This window comes from Rhinolophus sinicus, linkage group LG06 (assembly GCF_036562045.2).
Source record: "Rhinolophus sinicus isolate RSC01 linkage group LG06, ASM3656204v1, whole genome shotgun sequence".
NCBI lineage: Eukaryota > Metazoa > Chordata > Mammalia > Chiroptera > Rhinolophidae > Rhinolophus > Rhinolophus sinicus.
In genome coordinates this window covers 118909302-118929125 of record NC_133756.1, presented here as the reverse complement: position 1 = coordinate 118929125, position 19824 = coordinate 118909302, and the positions used below count along the sequence as shown (strand labels likewise).

The window sequence follows — 19824 nt, the reverse complement described above, 5'->3', positions numbered from 1 at the left end:
CCTGAAGGTACCAGTTATTATTTTTAGGGCTCTTATTACAAAGTTGCATAGGTTTGAGCGATTCGTTCCTAATACTCTTTTTCTATAAGCTCTGTAATTTTTATTGTAGTTTTGCAGCACGTGACATTTTTAAGAATACCTGTGTTGTTTTTTTAAGAGAAAATGCATTATGAAAACATACTAATATTCCCAGTTCAGATCTACAATTACATTTTTTTTTAAGTTATTTAATTTTATATTACTCTTTTCTCATATTATGTTGGGAATTTTGGTGGTTCCTATATTAACATAAATATGTATTTGCTTTAGCCAAACATACAAGATTTAGAAAAGCAAAAGAAATATTTTTACTAACAATATGATTACTGAAAATAGGTTAAGGCTCTTTGTAGTTCTTTTTGTCTGTAGGATATACCCCATTACGGATGTGCAAGCAGCCAGTGTTTTAGAAACCCTTGAAATAACTCCTCTCTGGTTAAGCCACCAATTCAGTATCTAGTTATTAATAAATTCAGTTTTTTCCCCCTCTTTGAATTTTTAGGTTCTCTCTTTTTCCTTACAAATAACTTTATTGGTTTTGCATTCTCCTTCCACTGTTTTTGTTGTTGTGTATATTTTTAATATAAGCAAATATATATTTATATTAACCCCTTTTATTAGATAAAAGTTTTTATACATTATACCCTATTTTGCACTTTGCTCTTTTTACTTAACAGTAGATCCTGAGCATCAGTCAATAGAGGTTATAGAAATATTCCGCATTCCTTTTTACAGCCATATGATTCTACATTAATAGCCAGACCTTAGTTTATTCAGTAGTTCTTTATTGATAGTTATTTGAGTTATTTACAATCTTTGGCTATTACAAATAGTGCTGCAGTGCATAGCTCAGTGTATATGTGTTTTGTGTATGTTTGCCAGTGTGTTTTAAGGTTACGTTCCTAGAAGTAGGATGTATATGTACTTCATTGGGCATTGCCAAATACCTCTCCAGTTTTCATTCCCGCCAGCAGTGTATGTGAGTGCCTGTTTCCGCAAAGCACATATTGTCATGTGTTTTGGGGTTATTTGCATTTCTTTTACCGTGAACTGTCTTGTTCATACCTCTTCCCTATTTACCTAAAGGAGTACTAGTCTTTGTTTTCTCTACTTTAGAAGCTATATATTAACCTTTTGTGGTATAACTTGCAGATATTTTTTCCACTTTAGCATTTGTGTTTGTACTTTTGGTAAAGTTTTCATTTTTATTTTTTTGTCATCCAAAAGGTGTCAGTTTTTATGGATTATTTCAATTACTTCTGGATTTTGAATTATAGTTAGGAAATTTCCTCACTCTAAGATTATATCAGTTTATAGAAGAATTCACATATTTTCTAGTGCTTATGTGGTTTCATTCTTTATATCTCAGATCCATTTAGAATTTATTCTTTTGTATGGTATGAGAGACAGATCCAATTTTCACCTGGTTCCATATGATTATACGGTAATTCTCATTATGTTACCTACTAAAAAGTCATCTTTTCCTCACTGATATGAAATGCTGTGGGGATGATGGTGATGATATTGATATTTGTACTCCATCGCTTTCCTTAACCTCATTGAGAAGTTTGAATGTAAGCAAGTTAAAAATGAGTGTGACTCTTAAACTGTAAGATATCTTTTCAGAGGTACTTAATATTCCTAATTTTATATCCAAGTGCAATCGAATTATTGGCAAGGAAACTTTAAAATTGCAAGTCGTACTACTTTAAACATTAATGAAGTGTTATTTCCCCACAGTGCCACAAGGTTGCAGTAGTGAGAGAAGATAAATTGGAAGGTAAGTGTTTTAGCAGTTTAGCAAGTTTTTTCTCTTATACCATCAGTATAGGTAGAACAGAAAATCTGCTCCTAACATCTGTATACAGTATATTTAGCTGTTTAACTGAGGAGCTGTATAGTCCTCTTATTTGTAGTTTCTGAAGCATGTTAAAATATACATCTGTCTAACTTCCCATTTTTAAGGTCATTATAAAGCACTTTCATCACAGGATTTCGAAACTCGTATGACAGACGTGCAAAAAACTATCCTGAATACCATATAGAGCACCTCAGCAACTGTAAAAAGACAGTAGTCTCTAAATATTGTGTTGTGTTCCATAACAATTTTTTTTAGGAAGGAAATTAAAGAATGCATTTCTGAAGTCAGAAAGACTTAATATAATGTATAAATTTTTCCACCTGTTTCAAGACTAATGCTGCTGTTCTATTTTTTAAAAACTCAGTTTGAAGGAATTGTATAACAGGGTCCGTGTGATCTTGGACCTATGTTTCCAGACAAAACCTGCACTGTCATGCTTTATAAATAAAGACTCCTGCCAGTGGAGTCGTTTTCTTACAAATTAACTTTGAGGTATTCAGGGTGGTGGCGATGTCCACTTTTTTCTTTCTGAATTCCACACTAGTCGGCAAAGCAAGATTTATTCATTTAGTCGACACATAGTGAGTATTTATTCTGTGTCAAGCTCTGCTAGGCATTGGAGACTTGGAACAAGTTAGGCATAGTCCTTTCCTTTATGGAACCTAACATTTGTTCTTGTGATGTCCTTTTGTGTTTTTCCTCTGCTGACTTACCTGGTTAGTAGTATTGTGTCATAGAATTGCTTTTTCTAAAGTTGAACTACGTAAGTGAGTCTGCTCAGATAAAAATGACTTATTACTCAATTATATGCTAGAGTGTAAGATTCTTCCCTGACTGAAAAAAAAAAATCAGTCATCATCAATCATTCGTTAATATTTACTGAGTGTCCACTGGATGAGTGATACCCTCACAGGTGCTGTACTTAGAACTGACTCACCACCACCTACCTTGTTATAATGTCCCCACTGGAGACAGAAGAGTTGATGTTATACTGTATATGTGGCTCTTTAGCCTTTTAGAGTTTTTTGGACCACCACAAATTGCAAATGGTTTTCATGCAGAAGGGTTTCTTGTTAAAGTCCCCACATGCTATGAAGTTTGTGTATTAACAGACCGCTTTTCCTGTTGACTTGTAGCAGTGAAGTCCAAGCTAGCTGTGACTGCCAGCGTCCATGTGTACAGCATCCAGAAAGCCATGCTAAAGGACAGTGGGCCTCTGTTCAATACCGACTATGACATCCTTAAAAGCAACTTGCAGAACTGCAGCAAGTGAGCTCCTTAATGTTCCTTGTGGGCTTCTTTACGAATTGATTTTGTAAGATGTTTACACAGTGGCTGCCTCTTAAGAGTGAATGCCAAGTCTAGTAAAACCCCATTTATCTTGCAGTAAGACACATGCCTGGTTTTATTAGTACATCATAAGGTGAAAAATAGCAGCCACAACCCATATTGAAAACCCCAGTGGACTCCCCATAAATCTATTTCTCATGTATTTATCCTGTTACTGCCACCAGAAATGTTTGCTGTGCCCCCTCATTACTCCCTTACCCCAGTCTCTGCTTGTCTAAATCCTGCTCATCCTTTAAGAACCAGTTCAAATGTTGTCCTTCAAACAACTTTTCCTAATTTGATATCCCTCTACCTTTCATCCAAAAGCAGTTGATCCTCCACAGGCAGGGTCGGATCTTGTTCATCTTCTGTATGCTTCGCAGCACGGGGAGCTGATGCTCTGTAACGCATGTGGGTTTGGGGAATGAATGGTCACGGGCTTGAGTCGGTGCTTAATACCTTTGCTGCTTAATACCCCATGGCTTTGGACAAACTGCTTCAACTCTGAGATTTGGTTTCTTCATCTTGAAATTGGATATAATAATGCCTTCTTTAGGGGGCTGTATCGAGGGTTCAGGTCAGTTCCCCAGACATATTGAGCACCTACTACTTTGGCAGGTACTGAGCAAGGTAATTTGAATTCATTTATCAAAGATCTGATGAGTACCTTCAACATGCCACACTCTGTAAGTGACTCTGGCCAGCTGCCTGCTTATGGAACTGATGGTCCTGCGGGGGAGAATTACAGTACAGGGTGACATTGTTATAATAGGAGCTATCATGTGGGAAGTACTGAGGGGGTACTCGTCCCCCAGTTTTGGGTGGGGTGGAGTGAGGCAGTAAGACAGAGAAGGCTTCTTGATGGGAGCAACACCTAAGTCGAAGCTTGAAGGGTGAGTAGAAGTAGCCAGTCAAAGGAGAAGTGGGAGAATAGGACAGAGCTGAGAGAAGACGTGGTGCTTGTACGGAACCACAATCGTTTTGTGTAGAGTGAGAGGTAGGAAGTCATCTGATGAGACATAAGACTGCAGTAGGAGTCACCTTCCATGCATTGGCCACTAGGCTAAGGGTTTTCGACTTTATTCCAAGGCCTGGGGACCGACTGAAGATTTCTAAGCAGGTGGGTGAAATGATAAGGATTGCATTTTAGAAAGATGACTTGCTGTGATGGTGAAGACAGATCCAGATGGGAGTAATCTGGAGGCCGGGCCCTCGTGGAGGAGAAATGTTGCTGTGATCCAGAGTGGACATGACAGTTATCTGTGATGGTGATGGTCTTAGGGAGGGAGCGATACAAAGGTTAAAGAGTCAGGAATAAAGATAGAGATGTGGGAATCAGATAAAATAGGGAATTAATTGGGTAGATACAGTCCTGCAGAGAGAATGTATAGAATGAAAGAAGAACAGAAGGTAAAACTTTAGACCGTAATTACCAGCTGTGGGCAAGTTAACCTGTCTGAGCTTCGGTTTCCTCCTCAGTGAAATGAAGATGCAGGAGTGATAACCTCACAAGGGAATAGAGCATTACATGGGTTATGTATGTAAAGTGCCTAGAACAGTGCTTGGCACAGAATAAGCACTGTTTAGTGGTAGCCATTTTATGAAGGATAGGCAGAAAAAGGGGGGGCGGAGAGGGAGTAGCCAGAGATAAGAGGAACGTTACAAGAGTACATGGAGTTCTAAAAGCTAAGGAAAGAGTTTCAAGAAGGAGGGACTGGTTGAGAATATCAAACCTTGCTGAGGAGCTAAGTAAACTAGGAACTGAAAAGTGTCCATTGGATTTAGTGATGGCCTTAGAAAGAGCATTTTCAGGGAGTGACCAGATTCTGGTCAGCTGAGTAAATACAGACAACTCTTTCCAGGAAATATGATTATATAATGGAGAAAAAAGAGGGAGGTAGCTAAAGAGGAACTAAGACTGAGGATATATACATTTTTAAAATTGAGAGTGCCTTGAACTTGTATTGTTAGGAAAGAGCCAGAAAAGAGCAAATGGCTGAAGGTACTGGTGGAGATGAGATAACTGATAGAACCAAGTCCTTGAGGAGCAATAGATATAGAATTGGCCAGCATAGTTTCTGTAAGTTCCATGAGAATAGGGAGTGCGTCTGTTTCATTAATCACTGTGTACTCAGAATGTGCCTGGCAGATGATAAGCATTCACTAAATAATTGTTGAGTGAACTAATGATAGACATTAGTTTTTTCTTTAGCTCAAAACCTTGAGTGTAATAGGCATACAAATGTTTATTAAATAAATTATATAGCTAAAGAGTAATAATGTCTGGTATCTTTTAGGGAAGGATTACAGGAAACAATACCTGATACATTTATGTAAATTGTATTATTAGATTTCAGAAATAGTCTATTTTAAAATCTAGTCATGGCATGTCAAGTTCTGAAAAAATCAGTTCTGTTGTATCTCGCAAGTAAGCAAACAAGAATAAGTGACTCAAAAGTTCAAAATGAAATTTGCACAGGGACCACTAAAATAAACATGGCAAGTAGAAATGTGGTAATAGGAAGCACTTTAATGAAACTTTACTTACATTCTTAAAGTATCCTTGGTAAAAATGTGAAGAATTTATCTCCAATAAAGAAGTTTGTATTTGGTCCTGAGAATTATTGGCCAACTGAGATCTGACTCATTGTTTCATGTGTTTTAAGAAGTGCTGTGACAGGAAGAAAGTTGAAATTTTAGGATTGAGCAGATTCTTCTCTCTTCGGACACGTTCCCAGCCTAACTTGGTCTCTTCCTCATTGCCAATTCCTGGTCCTGACCCTGAGGTGTGGAATGTAGACCAAATGGAGAAAGAGTTGTCTTGGGGCCAACTTTAGATGTTGACAATGAAATAAAACATTGCTCTTTTCCTTGTACATGGAAGCACTGCAAGGCCAGAGAGGAAGAGTGGTGGGTGAAAGGAAATGATTTCCGTCTGTTCTTAATTCTGATGCACAAAATATTTGTGTTAATTTAGGGTTTTCTGATGTGGACCACAATGAATCAGTGGAAGATTTTTGGAGCTGTAAATTCTAGCTGTTCAGTCTAAAGTTACTTTTGAAATTAAATGATTTATCAGGAATTGTTTTCTTAGGCCAGTTATTCTTGCAGCTAATATTGACGTTGTGCCTGGTTGATCACTAAGATAATTACTTTGACGACAGAGTTTCTTTTCCTCCATCTTCTCCCACCCCAAGCTGAGGTGGTACACTGAAGAAGGGAGAGAAGACAGAAGCCTCACTTTCAGTGACTTAAATAATCATTCCTTCAGTATATATTTCCTGACACTTATGGCAGGTCTTTTACTGTGTACCTGAAATATAAATGATGAATAATGCATTTCCCTACCTTCAAGGAGCTCTCACCCATCCCTAAGAAGCAAAAGACGGGGGAAAATAAAATGTTCTTTGTTAGGAAAAGTTGGGGAACTTTGCTTCAAGTACAGCTGTTTGAGAAGGCTGGATCAGTTATCCACTTACAATGTGGAACATTACATTATGGATTTGTGTAAAACAGGCACACTTACAATGACTAGAGAAGAAGAGATGAATGTTCCCCCTGAATATCCATGCAAACAGTTCCAAATTTCTTCTCTTGACTTTGGGCATACTTTTCTGGTGCTGTTAGTTGGTATTATTAGAAATTATTAAACAACTATAAAGGACCACAGGTTATAGGAGCCAGTGGCTATGGTCTCAGCCTCTTCCATATTTTAAAGCATGATCCACTCTGACCAGGAGAGTTGTCAGGAAATGTGTTAATATTTACAGTTCTTAATTTTGATTCACAATATTTATTGCATATCTAGTTCTATAAGGTGAAAGTCTGTAAAAACAAGAGGATAACCATTTGGTGTCCCAAGGATGGTGAAATTACTGATCCTTTATTGTTTGGTGTATTCTTGCTGTTTTAAATTAGGATGCTTTTTTCAAAAAAGCAAGAGTATTCAATATGGTATGGTAGATTCATACCCCAGTTTTGATTTCAATCCTAGTTCCATTACTAACTAGATATATAACCTAGGACAAGTTACTGACTTCTCTCCAGTTCTTGTTTATCTAAATGAGAGTTTTGCACAAAATAATTTCTAAACTCTGTTCTAGTTCTAAAATTCCCCCGTTTAATAGCATTAGGCTTAGAAAGTATTATTTTGAAGAAGCAAGAGTTTGACCAGAAGGTTTGATATGGACATTTATGTAATGTAACATTTCTGTCCACAGGTTTAGTGCCATACAGTGTGCAGCTGCAGTCCCTAGAGCTCCTGCTGAATCCTCATCTTCGGAAAAGTTTGAGCAGTCAAATCTTCAGGTATCAAGTGAGACACAAGCCAATAATGAGTTGACCGCCAATGGTCATGGGCCACCTACCTCCAAACAGATTTCCCATCAGCCTAAAGGAATTATGGGAATGTTTGTCTCAAAAGCTGCTTCTAAAACCCAAGATACCAACAAGGAAACCAAAACAGAGGCTAAAGAGGTAACAAATGTAAATCTTCTTTAAAGATATGCCTTTACAGCTCAGAATGGGTAATTAGAAAAGCAGTAGTTCCAGTGGTAATAGTTTAATTAAATAAGGGTCTGTCTGATACTTAATTCTAATTTTTATACTTTAGTTTGTATCCTTTAATTTTTGATATTCTCATCTGAAATAGTCCTTTTCCTTTTGATAATGTTTCTCACCAAGCAGTAAACCATTAAGTGGTAGAACCAGCATTCACATCTACTTCTGGTGATTACAAATGTAATGTTTTGAAGGTTTTTCCCCATCATGTACCATACTGTCTCTGATCTGTTTTAATTCTGTCAAATTAAGGAGTTTTTAAATATACTCAAAAAGTTTAGATACATTCTTGGATAATTTATAAGCACTGTGAGAAACTAAGCACTGGAGGTTAACACCAGCTGCTGTCTGGTGTAGATTTTTTCTTATGTCTAATGCCTACACATTTTGGCATGATTCTATAAAGACTGTACCATCATGACTGCACTCTGCTATTGAAGAGATTTATTTATTTATTTTTTGGAAGAGGTTTTTTGAGATAGGTACTTGAAGAGCAGCCAGAACACTAGGGAAAAAATTGTGTGTTTTCTTTTCCACTCTTTTAGGCATCGTCGGCAGGCAACAAGGCACCAGGGAAAGGGAATGTGCTGAGCAATTTTTTTGGAAAAGCTGCTATGAGTAAGTACGTTCTTACCTTCCTTAATACATGAATGCTAATTAATTGTATTATTGCAGGTACAGTGAACAAGGAGGGCTCCCTATTTCTGTGACTATTAATACATGAATGTTATTATAGTAACTTATATATCTGAGGTGAAAGCCACCTTATCCCGTTTTTACCCATCTAGAACACTACCATGGAGCATGCCTGGATCCTAACATAAATTTTCAGCCTACTGACCAATATATTGATGAAAGTAACCCCACTGGAACAGTGGATTCTATGGGAGAGCTGGGTTCAGTTTAGATCTCTTGGAGTACATGGTTTACGATTCCTAATTTTACCTCCTGCCTTGAAAAGAGAAATGTGTTTCATAGAGCTCTTAGAAACGGGGATTAAGGCAAAAGGGAGGCTGCCTGGTTAAGCAGTGCAGTGTTGAGGTTAATATCTTGGATACTGGGGTCAGTTTGCGTACTGTGACCATTACCCCTGTCTCCCAAGGGGCCACCAGAACAAAGCTTTTGCCTTTCTTTAGTTAGTTTTGCAGATGACTCATAGTAATGAATTAGACCTCAGTGTGAATTAGAAGGGCCCAGATAGTAGTGCCATTTAAAAATACTTATGTTTTGAGAAAGCAAAATCTCCTTCATTTAAAAAAAATTTCTAAATAAGAATTCTTTCATATGGAAGGAACCGATAGTCACATATTTTCATGCTTCTCATATCAAGTAAATAGCCCCTGAGGGTATGTGGCAGAATACCAGGAGCAGTGCTGGTGCCACAGGATAATTATGGCACACTTTCTTGGAGCTTCAGTTTTACAGAGATCTTGCACGGAAACATTTTGTATGTGCCTTTGCACACAAAATTAGTCAGAATTCTGCTTTTCCGTGATGGTCAAATTGGTGGTTGGGGGAGGGGTTGGAGTGATATTTTTTTATTTGCCATAAAAGCTATCAGAACATTTTTGTGTTCTGAAAGTATGCAGGTTATTGGGAAACACGATCATGTTATTGCAGGTACCAAGAAGGGCTCCCTATTTCTGTGAAAATAGGTCATGCTAATGTCACTGGCTGTGTGGCTGATACTGCTCCACTGTACCCAATCAGATTGGGTGGTTTCTTGGCAACTTCAATGAGGTCCGCATGTGTTTTTTTTTAAATGTGTTTGTAACCTAAAAACCAGTGCATTTTTAAATTATTATTTTAAAAATACATGAGATGTGAATATTTGCTAATTGTTTTTTAAAAAAATCAGCTTCTCATAGAAAATACCAAATGACGGATGCCGCCTGTGCTGTGGGAGGGCTCAGACGGGGGGCGGGGGGGCGGGAATCAAACTATACAGAAATATTCACTCACTTATTCATGTGTTTTATTTAACAAATATTTGTTGAGCAAATTTGTTGACTTACTGTGTGCTTGGTACTAATTATGCGCTGGTGCTACAGTGGAGAAAACATAGACAAATAAGATCCCTTCCCTTAATGATTGTAATTGTTAGGTAGCGAATAAAGGGTGTTATGATAGAATGCAATGGAGGAGGAAAACTTGGATAAAATAAAAAAATATTTATTTGATAAAAAGAATGACTTACAAAGTTGATTTAACAGATGTTTTTTCAAGACTGAATGTTGAGAGTTAAATTATGAATATTTTTATTATATTTAACACACGAGAAGACCATTGCAACTGAAAATGAAGCTTGAGTGTTAGATGAAGAGAGTTGGTTGTGGGGACTTGAACCACTTACAGCTTAATGCTGGACAACAGGAATGTTGCCAAGGATGTGAAGAAGTTGAGCTCTCATACGTTTCTGTGGGGAATGTAAAATGATGTGCTCGCTTTAAAAAAACAGTGTAGCAATACTTCGAAAAGTTAAATGTAGAAGTACCCTGTGATTCCACTCCCAGATATCTACTCAAGTGAATTAAAGCTGTATGTCTACACAAAAACTTGTCCACAGATGTTCATAGCAACATTATTCATAATAGCTAAAAAGTGGAAACAACCCAAAGGTCCATCATCTGATGAATGGAATATCCATATAATGGTATGTTATTCAGTCATACAAAAGAATGAAGTACTGATACATGTTAGAACATGGATGAACTTTGAAACATTATGAAAAATAAAAGAGGCCAAACACAAAGGGCCACATATTGTTTGATGCCATTTATGCAAAATGTTCAGAATAGGCAAATCTATAAAGACAGAAAATAGACTAGTGGTTGTCAAGGGTTGGGAGTGATGAAAATATTCTAAAATTAGATAGTGGTGATGGTTGCACAAATGAAAACCACTGAATTGTACTCTTTAAAAGGGTAAATTTTATGGTGTGTGAATCACATCAATAACAAAAACCTTAATGCTTTTTATGTTACAAAATTGAAGCATTGGTGACAAAATTAATGTCATGTTATCCTTGCTTGTAAAAGGGGTTTCATATTTTCTTGAATATAAAAATGAGATGCTTTTAATTAGTCAGATGATACAAGTAATTTGATCATTCAGATAACAAGAAAATTATTAAATTTTCCATAACAGTTGCCTGAAATTGTTGCAATGAACTACCTCTTTACCAGTTAATCGACCAATTGTAGCTGTGTATCTGTATAAATCAGAGTTCCCAAAATGCTGTGAAACCAAGACAGAGAGTAAAACTCTGGATGCTGAATCTGTTTGGTCCATGATATTTAGATCAGTTTTCTGAAATTCATAGGCTTGATGCAATAGCCTTTTTCCTTAACCCATGAGGTAGGTAGAAAACATTAAATTTGGAGGTTTTTCCTCCTAATGATATAATTTTAAAACAATTGCTATCAAAATAACATAAATTTTGTAATAGACTGCAGAATTTGCATAAACTTTAAAGATACACATGTAACTTCAGAGAATTAGTTCTTTGGTCACTGACCCTTGTATCCTGTGGAGACACATGTTTACTCTCCTGTACAGTTTGGAGGGAAAGTTTGAGAGGTACTAATACATGAGAACAGCAGTAGTACAAATGCAAGGGAGAATGCCACCACCGTAGGGCTGGTGGATTCCACCATTCAGATTTCCCATTTAAGTCTTCAAAAAATTAAGCACAAACAGATTGCATGTTACATTTTTATCCATCATGTGTTCTTTCAAACGATATACTTGATTTATACATTATTATGCTAAGCTATGTGTAGCTTCTAAGATTAAGATAGCAGTCTTTTTTATTTTATTTTTTCTTAAATTTCAGTTTTGTTTTTTGTTTTTTTTTTAAAGATTTTATTGGGGAAGGGGAACAGGACTTTATTGGGGAAACAGTGTATACTTCCAGGCCTTTCTTTTTTCCAAGTCAAGTTGTTGTCCTTTCAATCCTAGCTGTGGAGGGTGCCGTTCAGCTTCAAGTTGTTGTCCTTTCAGTCTTAGTTGCGGAGGGCGCAGCTCAGCTCCAGGTCCAGTTGCTGTTTCTAGTTGCAGGGGGCACAGCCCACCATCCCTTGCGGGAGTCGAGGGATCAAACCGGCAACCTTGTGACTGAGAGCCCACTGGCTCATGTGGGAATCGAATCAGCAGCCTTTGGAGTTAGGAGCATGGAGCTCTAACCGCCTGAGCCACCAGGCCGGCCCCTCTTTTTTATTTTTATACTGTAGATGGTTTATGCTATTTTACAACATATAACCGAAGCTACTTATTGGAGATCCTCATGCTGTTTTCAACTTTCTACGAGTTTTGTGACTTTTCTTGAAAAAAAAACCCAAAAAACTATCACTGAATATAGCATATAATTTCTATATATTTCTTCTCTACTATATTTTGCCATGTATAATGCACAGCCACGTTTTTGACCCAAACTTTCAGGGGAAAAATATCTTTCAATTTAATTTTTTAATTCAAATTTTTCTTTGCTTAGGTACTTGGTTTTTTATTTGTTTAGGTACTTGTTTTTTGTATTATAAAGGAAATTTAGCGTTTATTGTTAACATATTGTGGTACAAAACATTTTATGTAACAAATAATTACAAAACACAGGAACAGATACAAGGTAAAAGAAATTTTGCATACTGGTAAGAAATTTACGATATTTGTGCCTCATAGAAGACCAAGAACTCTTCGTCATTGCAAGTTCCTTGTAAGTTCAACAAAACCTATTATCATATTCCAGGGTATTATTTTGCATACAGATACTGTTATTGATTTCTAGAGTTACACTTTTAACTCATAAGAATAAATAAAAGAATTAAAAACATATAGGTACGGAATTAGTACTGCTCATGTATAATGCGCTTCCTTATTTTTCCCTCACATATTTGGGCAAAAAAGTGCACATTACACACGGCAAAATACAGTAATTTCTCAGCTAGCCAGGCCCATCCTGCTTGCATTTCTTAATTCTCCGCACTACACAGTGGTGGTTTTAGTGTTTTGCAGCTTGGTGTAGGGAAAAGGTTAAGGACTTTGGGGAGTTAAACTGACTTAGGTTGAAGTCCTGGCTCCTACCTTTTTTATCCTTGGGTAAATCACTTAACCTTATATACTGATCTCTTTTAACCCTTATGATAATCTTGTAAATATTATTCCCATTTTTACAGATAAGACTGATTTTTAGATAAAAGAACTTGCCCAGAGTGAAGCAGGATTTGAACCAAACTTTTCTGATTCCAAAATAGTCTTTCAATTATATCATTAAGGTAGTAGTACATGAAAGTATCCAGGCTTAAAAAGATAGACTACAATAGAAAGAAAATAGATCTTTGTAGACATTTCTGTTGTCACTATTTATAAGCTGTGTACTCTTGGGTACATCTTTTAATCCCTCTGTCTTAGTTTCCTCATGTAACAAATGAGAAGGATGATACCTCATAAAGTTGTATTTGTTTTGTCTAAACTCTGCTTTTACTATCATTTGCCCTGTGGGCTATGATACTAGGAGGGATTAGCAGGAGGCAGAAATGAAAACAGCTATAGCTAGAGTGGTAGTTGGAAAGGTGAAATGCTCTCTGACTAGACCATGAGCTCTGTTAGGACAGGGACTATGTTTTCATCCCTTTAGTCCCTGCTCCTAACATATTACCTGGCACTTAGTAGACTGTCAAAGGAATGATAGATTAATATTGCATGATGGGTTTATATATCATCTGCTATACTTTGTAGATAAACTTAAAGTCAATTTGGATTCAGAACAAGCCGTGAAAGAAGAAAAAATAGTGGAACAACCTCCAGTGTCTGTCACTGAACCAAAGCTGGCAGCCCCAGCAGGCCTGAAGAAATCCAGCAAAAAAGCAGAGCCTGTTAAGATGCAGAAGGAGAAAAAAAGGTAGGAAAATTTTGTCACTTGTGGGGGAAGAGTGTTTCTCCTGGGGGTGAGAAGGTCTGTTTGGGCTTACTGGCAGTGGGGAGTTTTCAGTTGAGCACTAAATCCTACTTAATGCCTTAGGGATACAGCTATATAACCAAAGTGAGGGGAGAAGCTCAATATCTAGTAAAGTAGAACTGGAATCAAGCAGTTTAGATCATTTAGAGCCCAAAGTCATTTTTTGGGGCCCTATTGATCTAAATTGATTGTCTTTTCTCCTTCATTTGAAATTTGTGGACATGGCATAAGTATGCCTGATTATGTGGCTGTTTTTCACTTCAAATTGCAAATGAGGGGTCAAATTTAAGAGAAAACGTTCTTTGTTTTCTTTTTATATCAATGAGTTTATTTTTCAAGTGGTAAAATGTAATTAGAAAAGAAAATAAAAAGCACACAAGCTGTTAAAAATGGATCCAGGAATTTGAGACACTACCTCATAGCTGGTAGGAATTAGTCTGTTGAAAGAAATTCTAAAGGACACTGTCGGCACTGATAGGCCCAGAAATACTTGACTTTTGTGGCAAGGTTGGGGCTACTCCAACAGAAAACATCAACACAATGCTGACGTTTCAGAGGGTCAAGGCTCTGTCCAGTGGACCTCACCTCACATGTGATATAGATGGATTAAAACGCCCTAGCCATGGACATAACACTCGGTGGTGGTGGTCATTACCAAGAATGCATTCAGTATTTCACCACTAAGTGTGATGTTAACTGTATATTTTTAGTAGATGCCTTTACCAGATGGAGGCAGTTCTATTCCTAGTTTGCTGAGGGGTACTATTATGAATGGGTGTTGAATTTTGACAGACACTTTTTCTGCCTTTATTGAGGTGATCATACAGTGTTTCTCTTAATGTGAATTACATTGACTGGTTTTCAAATGTTAAACCAACCTTGCATTCTTGGGATAAACTCTGCACTTGGTTGTGATGTATTATCCTTTTTACATATTGCTGGATTCTATTTGTTAATATTATAAGGATTTTTTGCCTCTACATTTGAGGATTATGGATCAGTTATTTAAGTATAGATCAGTTATTTTCTAGTAACATATTAATCAGATTTCGGTATCAGTTATGCTAACTTCTTGGTTGGAAGGCGTTTCCTCTGTTTTCTGAAAAAAATTGTGTATGATACTATTTCTTTCTTAAAAGTTTGATAATATTCACAAGTGAATCTGAGCCTTGAGTTTTCTTTGTGGGAAGGTTTGTTTGTTTGTTCCAATGAATTTTATTTCTTTAAATAGAGCTATATGAATTTTCTTGTTATTTTTGGGTTTGGTTCTGTTTTTAAAGGCATTTATTTCTTTTAAATTGAGTTTATTGGTGTAAAGTTGTTCATAATATCGCCTTATTCTTGGTTTAGGGAGTAGCTATTAAAATCCTTATCTGTAGTTATCACTGCAGATTTCTTCATTCTTTCATTCCTAATATTAGTAATATGTATTTTTGTCTTTTTTATCAGTCTTGTAAAAGGCTTATTAATTTTATTAATGTTTGCCCCCAAAATAATGACTTTTAACTTTGTTAATTTTCTCTATTTTTATTTCACTGATTGGTGCTCTTTATTATTTCCTTCTACTTATTTTGAGTTTATCTTTTTCCAGCTTAAGGTAGAAAAGTAAGTTAATATTTAAAGTTACATAAGAAATAAAGTACTTGAAGATAAAAACTGTATCTCTAACACACATTGGACATTTGATAAATTATTTGTTGATTGAATAGTGTGATGGAGTATCATAATTTCAAGATAGAGTGTAGGTTTTTTATTATGTCATTAGAATCCCTTAAGGTCTTATGTCTCTAAGCCTTTGCTTATATTGTTCTTTCTCTTTAAAGTATGCATCTCCCTTTTCTATCTGATGAACTTCACCTTTTCAAGTTTTTAAGCAAGAGTCATATCCCATAATATTTGTCCAGGAAGATTCACCACATTGCATTATAGTTAGTAGTGTTTCTGTTTTTCTGGCCAGAGCTTCTTGAGAATAGTATTTTCTTGATCTTTGTGTCCTCAGTGTTTAGCAAAGAGCCTTGAATATATATGTAGGTAGTAGCTGTTTGTTTAATGCTTTTTAATTATTGAAAGGCCAATAGGGGAAGTTAAGAATTTAGAAAGGTTCTTGATTACCTGGTAGTAGCTTCCAGTGGTTTGTAGAGAGCTAGAGAAGATTTGTATTCTGGTCACCCCATAAAATGACCTAGTTGTGGTCAGTTAGCCTTGAGAAGAATTCTTGTTAGTCTATTTTAACTTTCTATCCTTTGGAACTAAGATCATGAGTTATGAAGCAAGACCCATAGTAGCATATGAATACTTACATTTTTATTTTGTGTCAAATGCTTAAATTTTTCCTGCATGGCAACAGGGGGAAGCGAGTGGAGTTATCTGATGATGAGACAAAAGAAACTGAAAACACAAAGAAAAAGAGGAGAAGAATCAAACTTCCTGAGTCTGATAGCAGTGAAGATGAAGGTGGGCATTGCAATTGTTTTTGGGCTGGTGGGATTGTCTCAGTCAGTTTCAGCTACTGTAACAATAATACCAAAGACTGGGGGGCTTAAACAACAGAAATTTATTCCTCATGGTTTGGAAGGTTGGGAAATCCAAAATCAAGGTGCTGGCTGATTCATTTCCTGGTGAGAGCTCTCTTCCTCGTTTGCAGAAGGACACCTTTTTGCTGTATCCTCACATGGCAGGGAGAGAGAACATCTTTCTCATGTCTCTAATAAGGGCACTAATCTCATTCATGAGGGCTCTACTCTTACGACTCACTTAGCTCCCAAAGTCCCCACCTCCAAGTCCCATCACATTAGGGATTAGGGCTTCAACATATGGATTTGGAGGAAACACATTCAGTCCATAGCAGGGGTCAATTCTTATTCTCAAAGAGCTAAAAGGTCATTTATTATGGGTCATAATGACAGTAGGAATCCTAGCTTTGATACACACATAGCACCTATTTCTGTTTAAAATCTACTTTAGCCTTTTGACCAGAACTATCATTTTCTTGTAATTTGCCAAAATAACACAAAGGGAGAGAAAAAGGGTTATTAATATATATCATTAAAGACCTTTTCTTTTTTAAAAAAATAAACTGGAGATGTTCCGTTCCTGTGACTTTGAAAAGAGGTTATGTTGTAGCTGTCAAGGCTGTGGGTGGTCTTTCACACCATATAAGTAATACATTGCTAAGATGAAGAATCTTCAGTGTCATTGTTGAAAGAGAATGACGTCATGGGCCCTTCCTGTTTTAGGTTATAGACATTGTTGTAAGATAAGCAAACAGAGTAAGGGGAAGATTCTCACCTAGAAAATTAATGTGCCTTTTAAAAGAATATCAAGTATTCTAAGAGCCAAGATCTCTTCCCAAATTGTGTATAAAAATGTATAGGAAGAGAAGGAGGCTTAAGAGAAAGACACCTGGGTTGATATGTCAAATGGCTTTTACCCTGAAAAGCCTGCTTTGAGAACCAGTGAAGAGCTTGAGTTGCTATAACTGCTTCTCCATGAATTCATGCCGTAATAGGTATAAAACATTTTAGGAAATGGGGGGAGGGAGGAACCATTAGTCCAAAGGAATTCAGCATCACATAAAGGTATAGAGACAAAAGCAAAGAAACTGATACTGAGAGAGATAAAAACAGTGCAAAAAAAAAAGAACCTGTTATGCTGTTGAAGGACAAAACTAAACTTGTTAGATTCTACTCTTACCACAAACTGCTATAAGAACTGAAAATGGTAACAAGCTCCCCAAAAGGGGGTAGTAGCCCAACCATACCCCCTGTTCTTGAGTGGAAAAAACACTATATATGTATATATAATGGCAACAGAAGTGAACAGACCTAAGAAATTGTACAAGGAGGTTAAATCTGGCTGTAACAGAGGTGCTACGTTTCCCCGAAAATAAGACCTAGCCGGACAATCAGCTCTAATGCGTCTTTTGGAGCAAAAATTAATATAAGACCTGGTCGTCTATTATAGTAAAATAAGACTGGGTCTTATATTAATTTTTGCTCCAAAAGACGCATTAGAGCTGATTGTCTGGCTAGGTCTTATTTTCGGGGAAACAGTACATCTTTGACTCTTCTGTGGATTTAGATCTTACCTGTCTGCTTACACATTAAAATTTACGGCCTCTGATATCCTGTGAGAGGTCCAGTGCCCACCAGAGCCATGGTTTTTAATGACTCCATGGAATGGGTAGGAATAGGGCATTGTGGGCATCGCAGAGGGGCAGTGGCTATATACTTACTCCATGTCATTTATCAAAATGCTTCCACCACAATTACTGAAAGGAAGATTCCCAAGTGTGTGAATGAAGCAACCATCAAGGAACATTCTGACCAGTTAAGAATTAAGGAAATAGAGGCCATTCTATGCAGACACATGGGAAAATAATTAGGAAGTAATTTAGGAATATGTGCTAATTGGAAGAGTCTGGAAAAGTCTTTGAAGCCGTGAGCCTAATGTACATTAAAAAGGTACTAGATACTGTCGTGTTAGTGAAGGGGTTGGCTCTAAGTCAAGGAATTACTGTGGTTGATTGAGCACTCGTTACGTACTTCTGAAATACTCTGTAGTTCTGACCCTTAGCCCACAAAAATATACCCGTATGTGATTAGAAATATGAGTGGGGTTATTTAGTTTGGAAAGGAGTGAGAAGAAATGCGATAGAGGTAGACAACCTATAGTAACAGGTGGTATAGAGCAGAGGCTCTGAGATTTTTTCTCTGGCAAAGATAATTTTTGGCATCTGACTAAATGTATAAACCTTGGCCATTTTACCCCTAAATTTCTTTTTTGTCTCAAAGCCAGTGGGATTTTATTTTAAACCTTCGCACAGACTCTAAACTATTATTGTTTTATTCTTGTTACACTGAATATGTGCTGTTAGTCCAGTAGGTGGTCTTTAGCTCGAAGTTAGCAGATGAGCAGCAGGAGTGGAGGGAATGGCAGGGACTTGGGGGTCAGGCAGACTGAGTTTCAATCTGACCTCCGCCACTTACTCTGTGACACTTCAGACAGATTATTTCTTCAATTCCTTCTTTTCTCATCTCTAAAATGGGGAACTATGTAGGCTTTTAGAAACCGTGTAGGCTTTTTATGAACATCAAATAAGATGACGTGTCAAGAGTGGGTTTTCTTACTATTCACCCCCACTTTTCCTATTGAGGTGTTCAGTAAGTGTTTAATGTAGTAAATACACTCGCAGGTATTCTCAGAAAATTCCCTTCAACTTCATATCCTTAACTCTCTATTCAAGGAACTATTCCTTTTGCCTTCTCCCTGGCAGTGATAAGTACCTTTAGCACTTCTATATACTCTCTTTGTAAAGTGAGAAAAGGCCAGACACAGAAAGAAAGAACATTAAGAAGTACCATCTACATTGCAAGGAAGAAATCATTTTAACCAATATGTTTAAGTCTTTGCTAACATTTTCAGTCTTTGCAAGTTGCTTATGGAGAATCGTTAAACAAATGGCCTCTCTCTTTAGGTTAAAATAGGTAGTTTAAACTTTTTCCTAGGAAGTTATGAATGATTTCCAGGAATTCTAATTACGAATCTCTGCCAGAAAACTGATAAACAGTGGTTACATTGCTGGACCCTTGAAATTAGTTTTACCACAGTCTTATTCTGCCCCAACAAAGGGTGCTTTCCTGGGATAAGTGATGTTTCACTACTTGAGTACCTTTCATCTGAAGAGCTGCAAATTCGTTACAAATATATGTAAATTACACTCATGCAGCAAACATTTCTTATGCTATGTAACTAAAATATATTAAGGGAGAATGCATGGCCTGATAATAGACTAATGCTGACACAGATGGATTTTAGCATATGAATGTGGGCAAGTATTTTTTTTTTAGATGTCTTTGAACCTCAGTTGTACAAAACAGAGGTAATAGTACTAGTAATAATGATTTTGAGAATGAATCAATGTTATAAGAATGAATGTTTGTAAAGCCCAGAAAATTCTCATTGTTTTTCTGATCCTTCCTTTAAAATATATTTTTTTAATTTAAATACCTACATACAATTTCAAAAATGAGATAAAATAAAGTTTTATAATAGATAGTAACCTCTCCTATTTGACTCATCT

The 19824-nt window shown here is 36.6% G+C and overlaps 1 protein-coding gene across 3 annotated transcripts in view; it reads left to right on the top strand.

The window, feature by feature from the left end:
• Positions 1-19824, top strand: part of POLD3 (DNA polymerase delta 3, accessory subunit) — a 44857-nt gene that overhangs the window by 14063 nt on the left and 10970 nt on the right. For 2 of the 3 annotated variants that reach the window (XM_019744422.2, XM_074335773.1), the window contains 6 exons: positions 1780-1819; positions 3037-3169; positions 7450-7714; positions 8335-8407; positions 13523-13685; positions 16090-16196. In XM_019744422.2, coding sequence (XP_019599981.1) covers positions 1780-1819; positions 3037-3169; positions 7450-7714; positions 8335-8407; positions 13523-13685; positions 16090-16196 — 781 coding nt within the window. The remainder of the gene's footprint in view (positions 1-1779; positions 1820-3036; positions 3170-7449; positions 7715-8334; positions 8408-13522; positions 13686-16089; positions 16197-19824) is intronic. The other variant, XM_019744423.2, reaches the window with a different exon arrangement.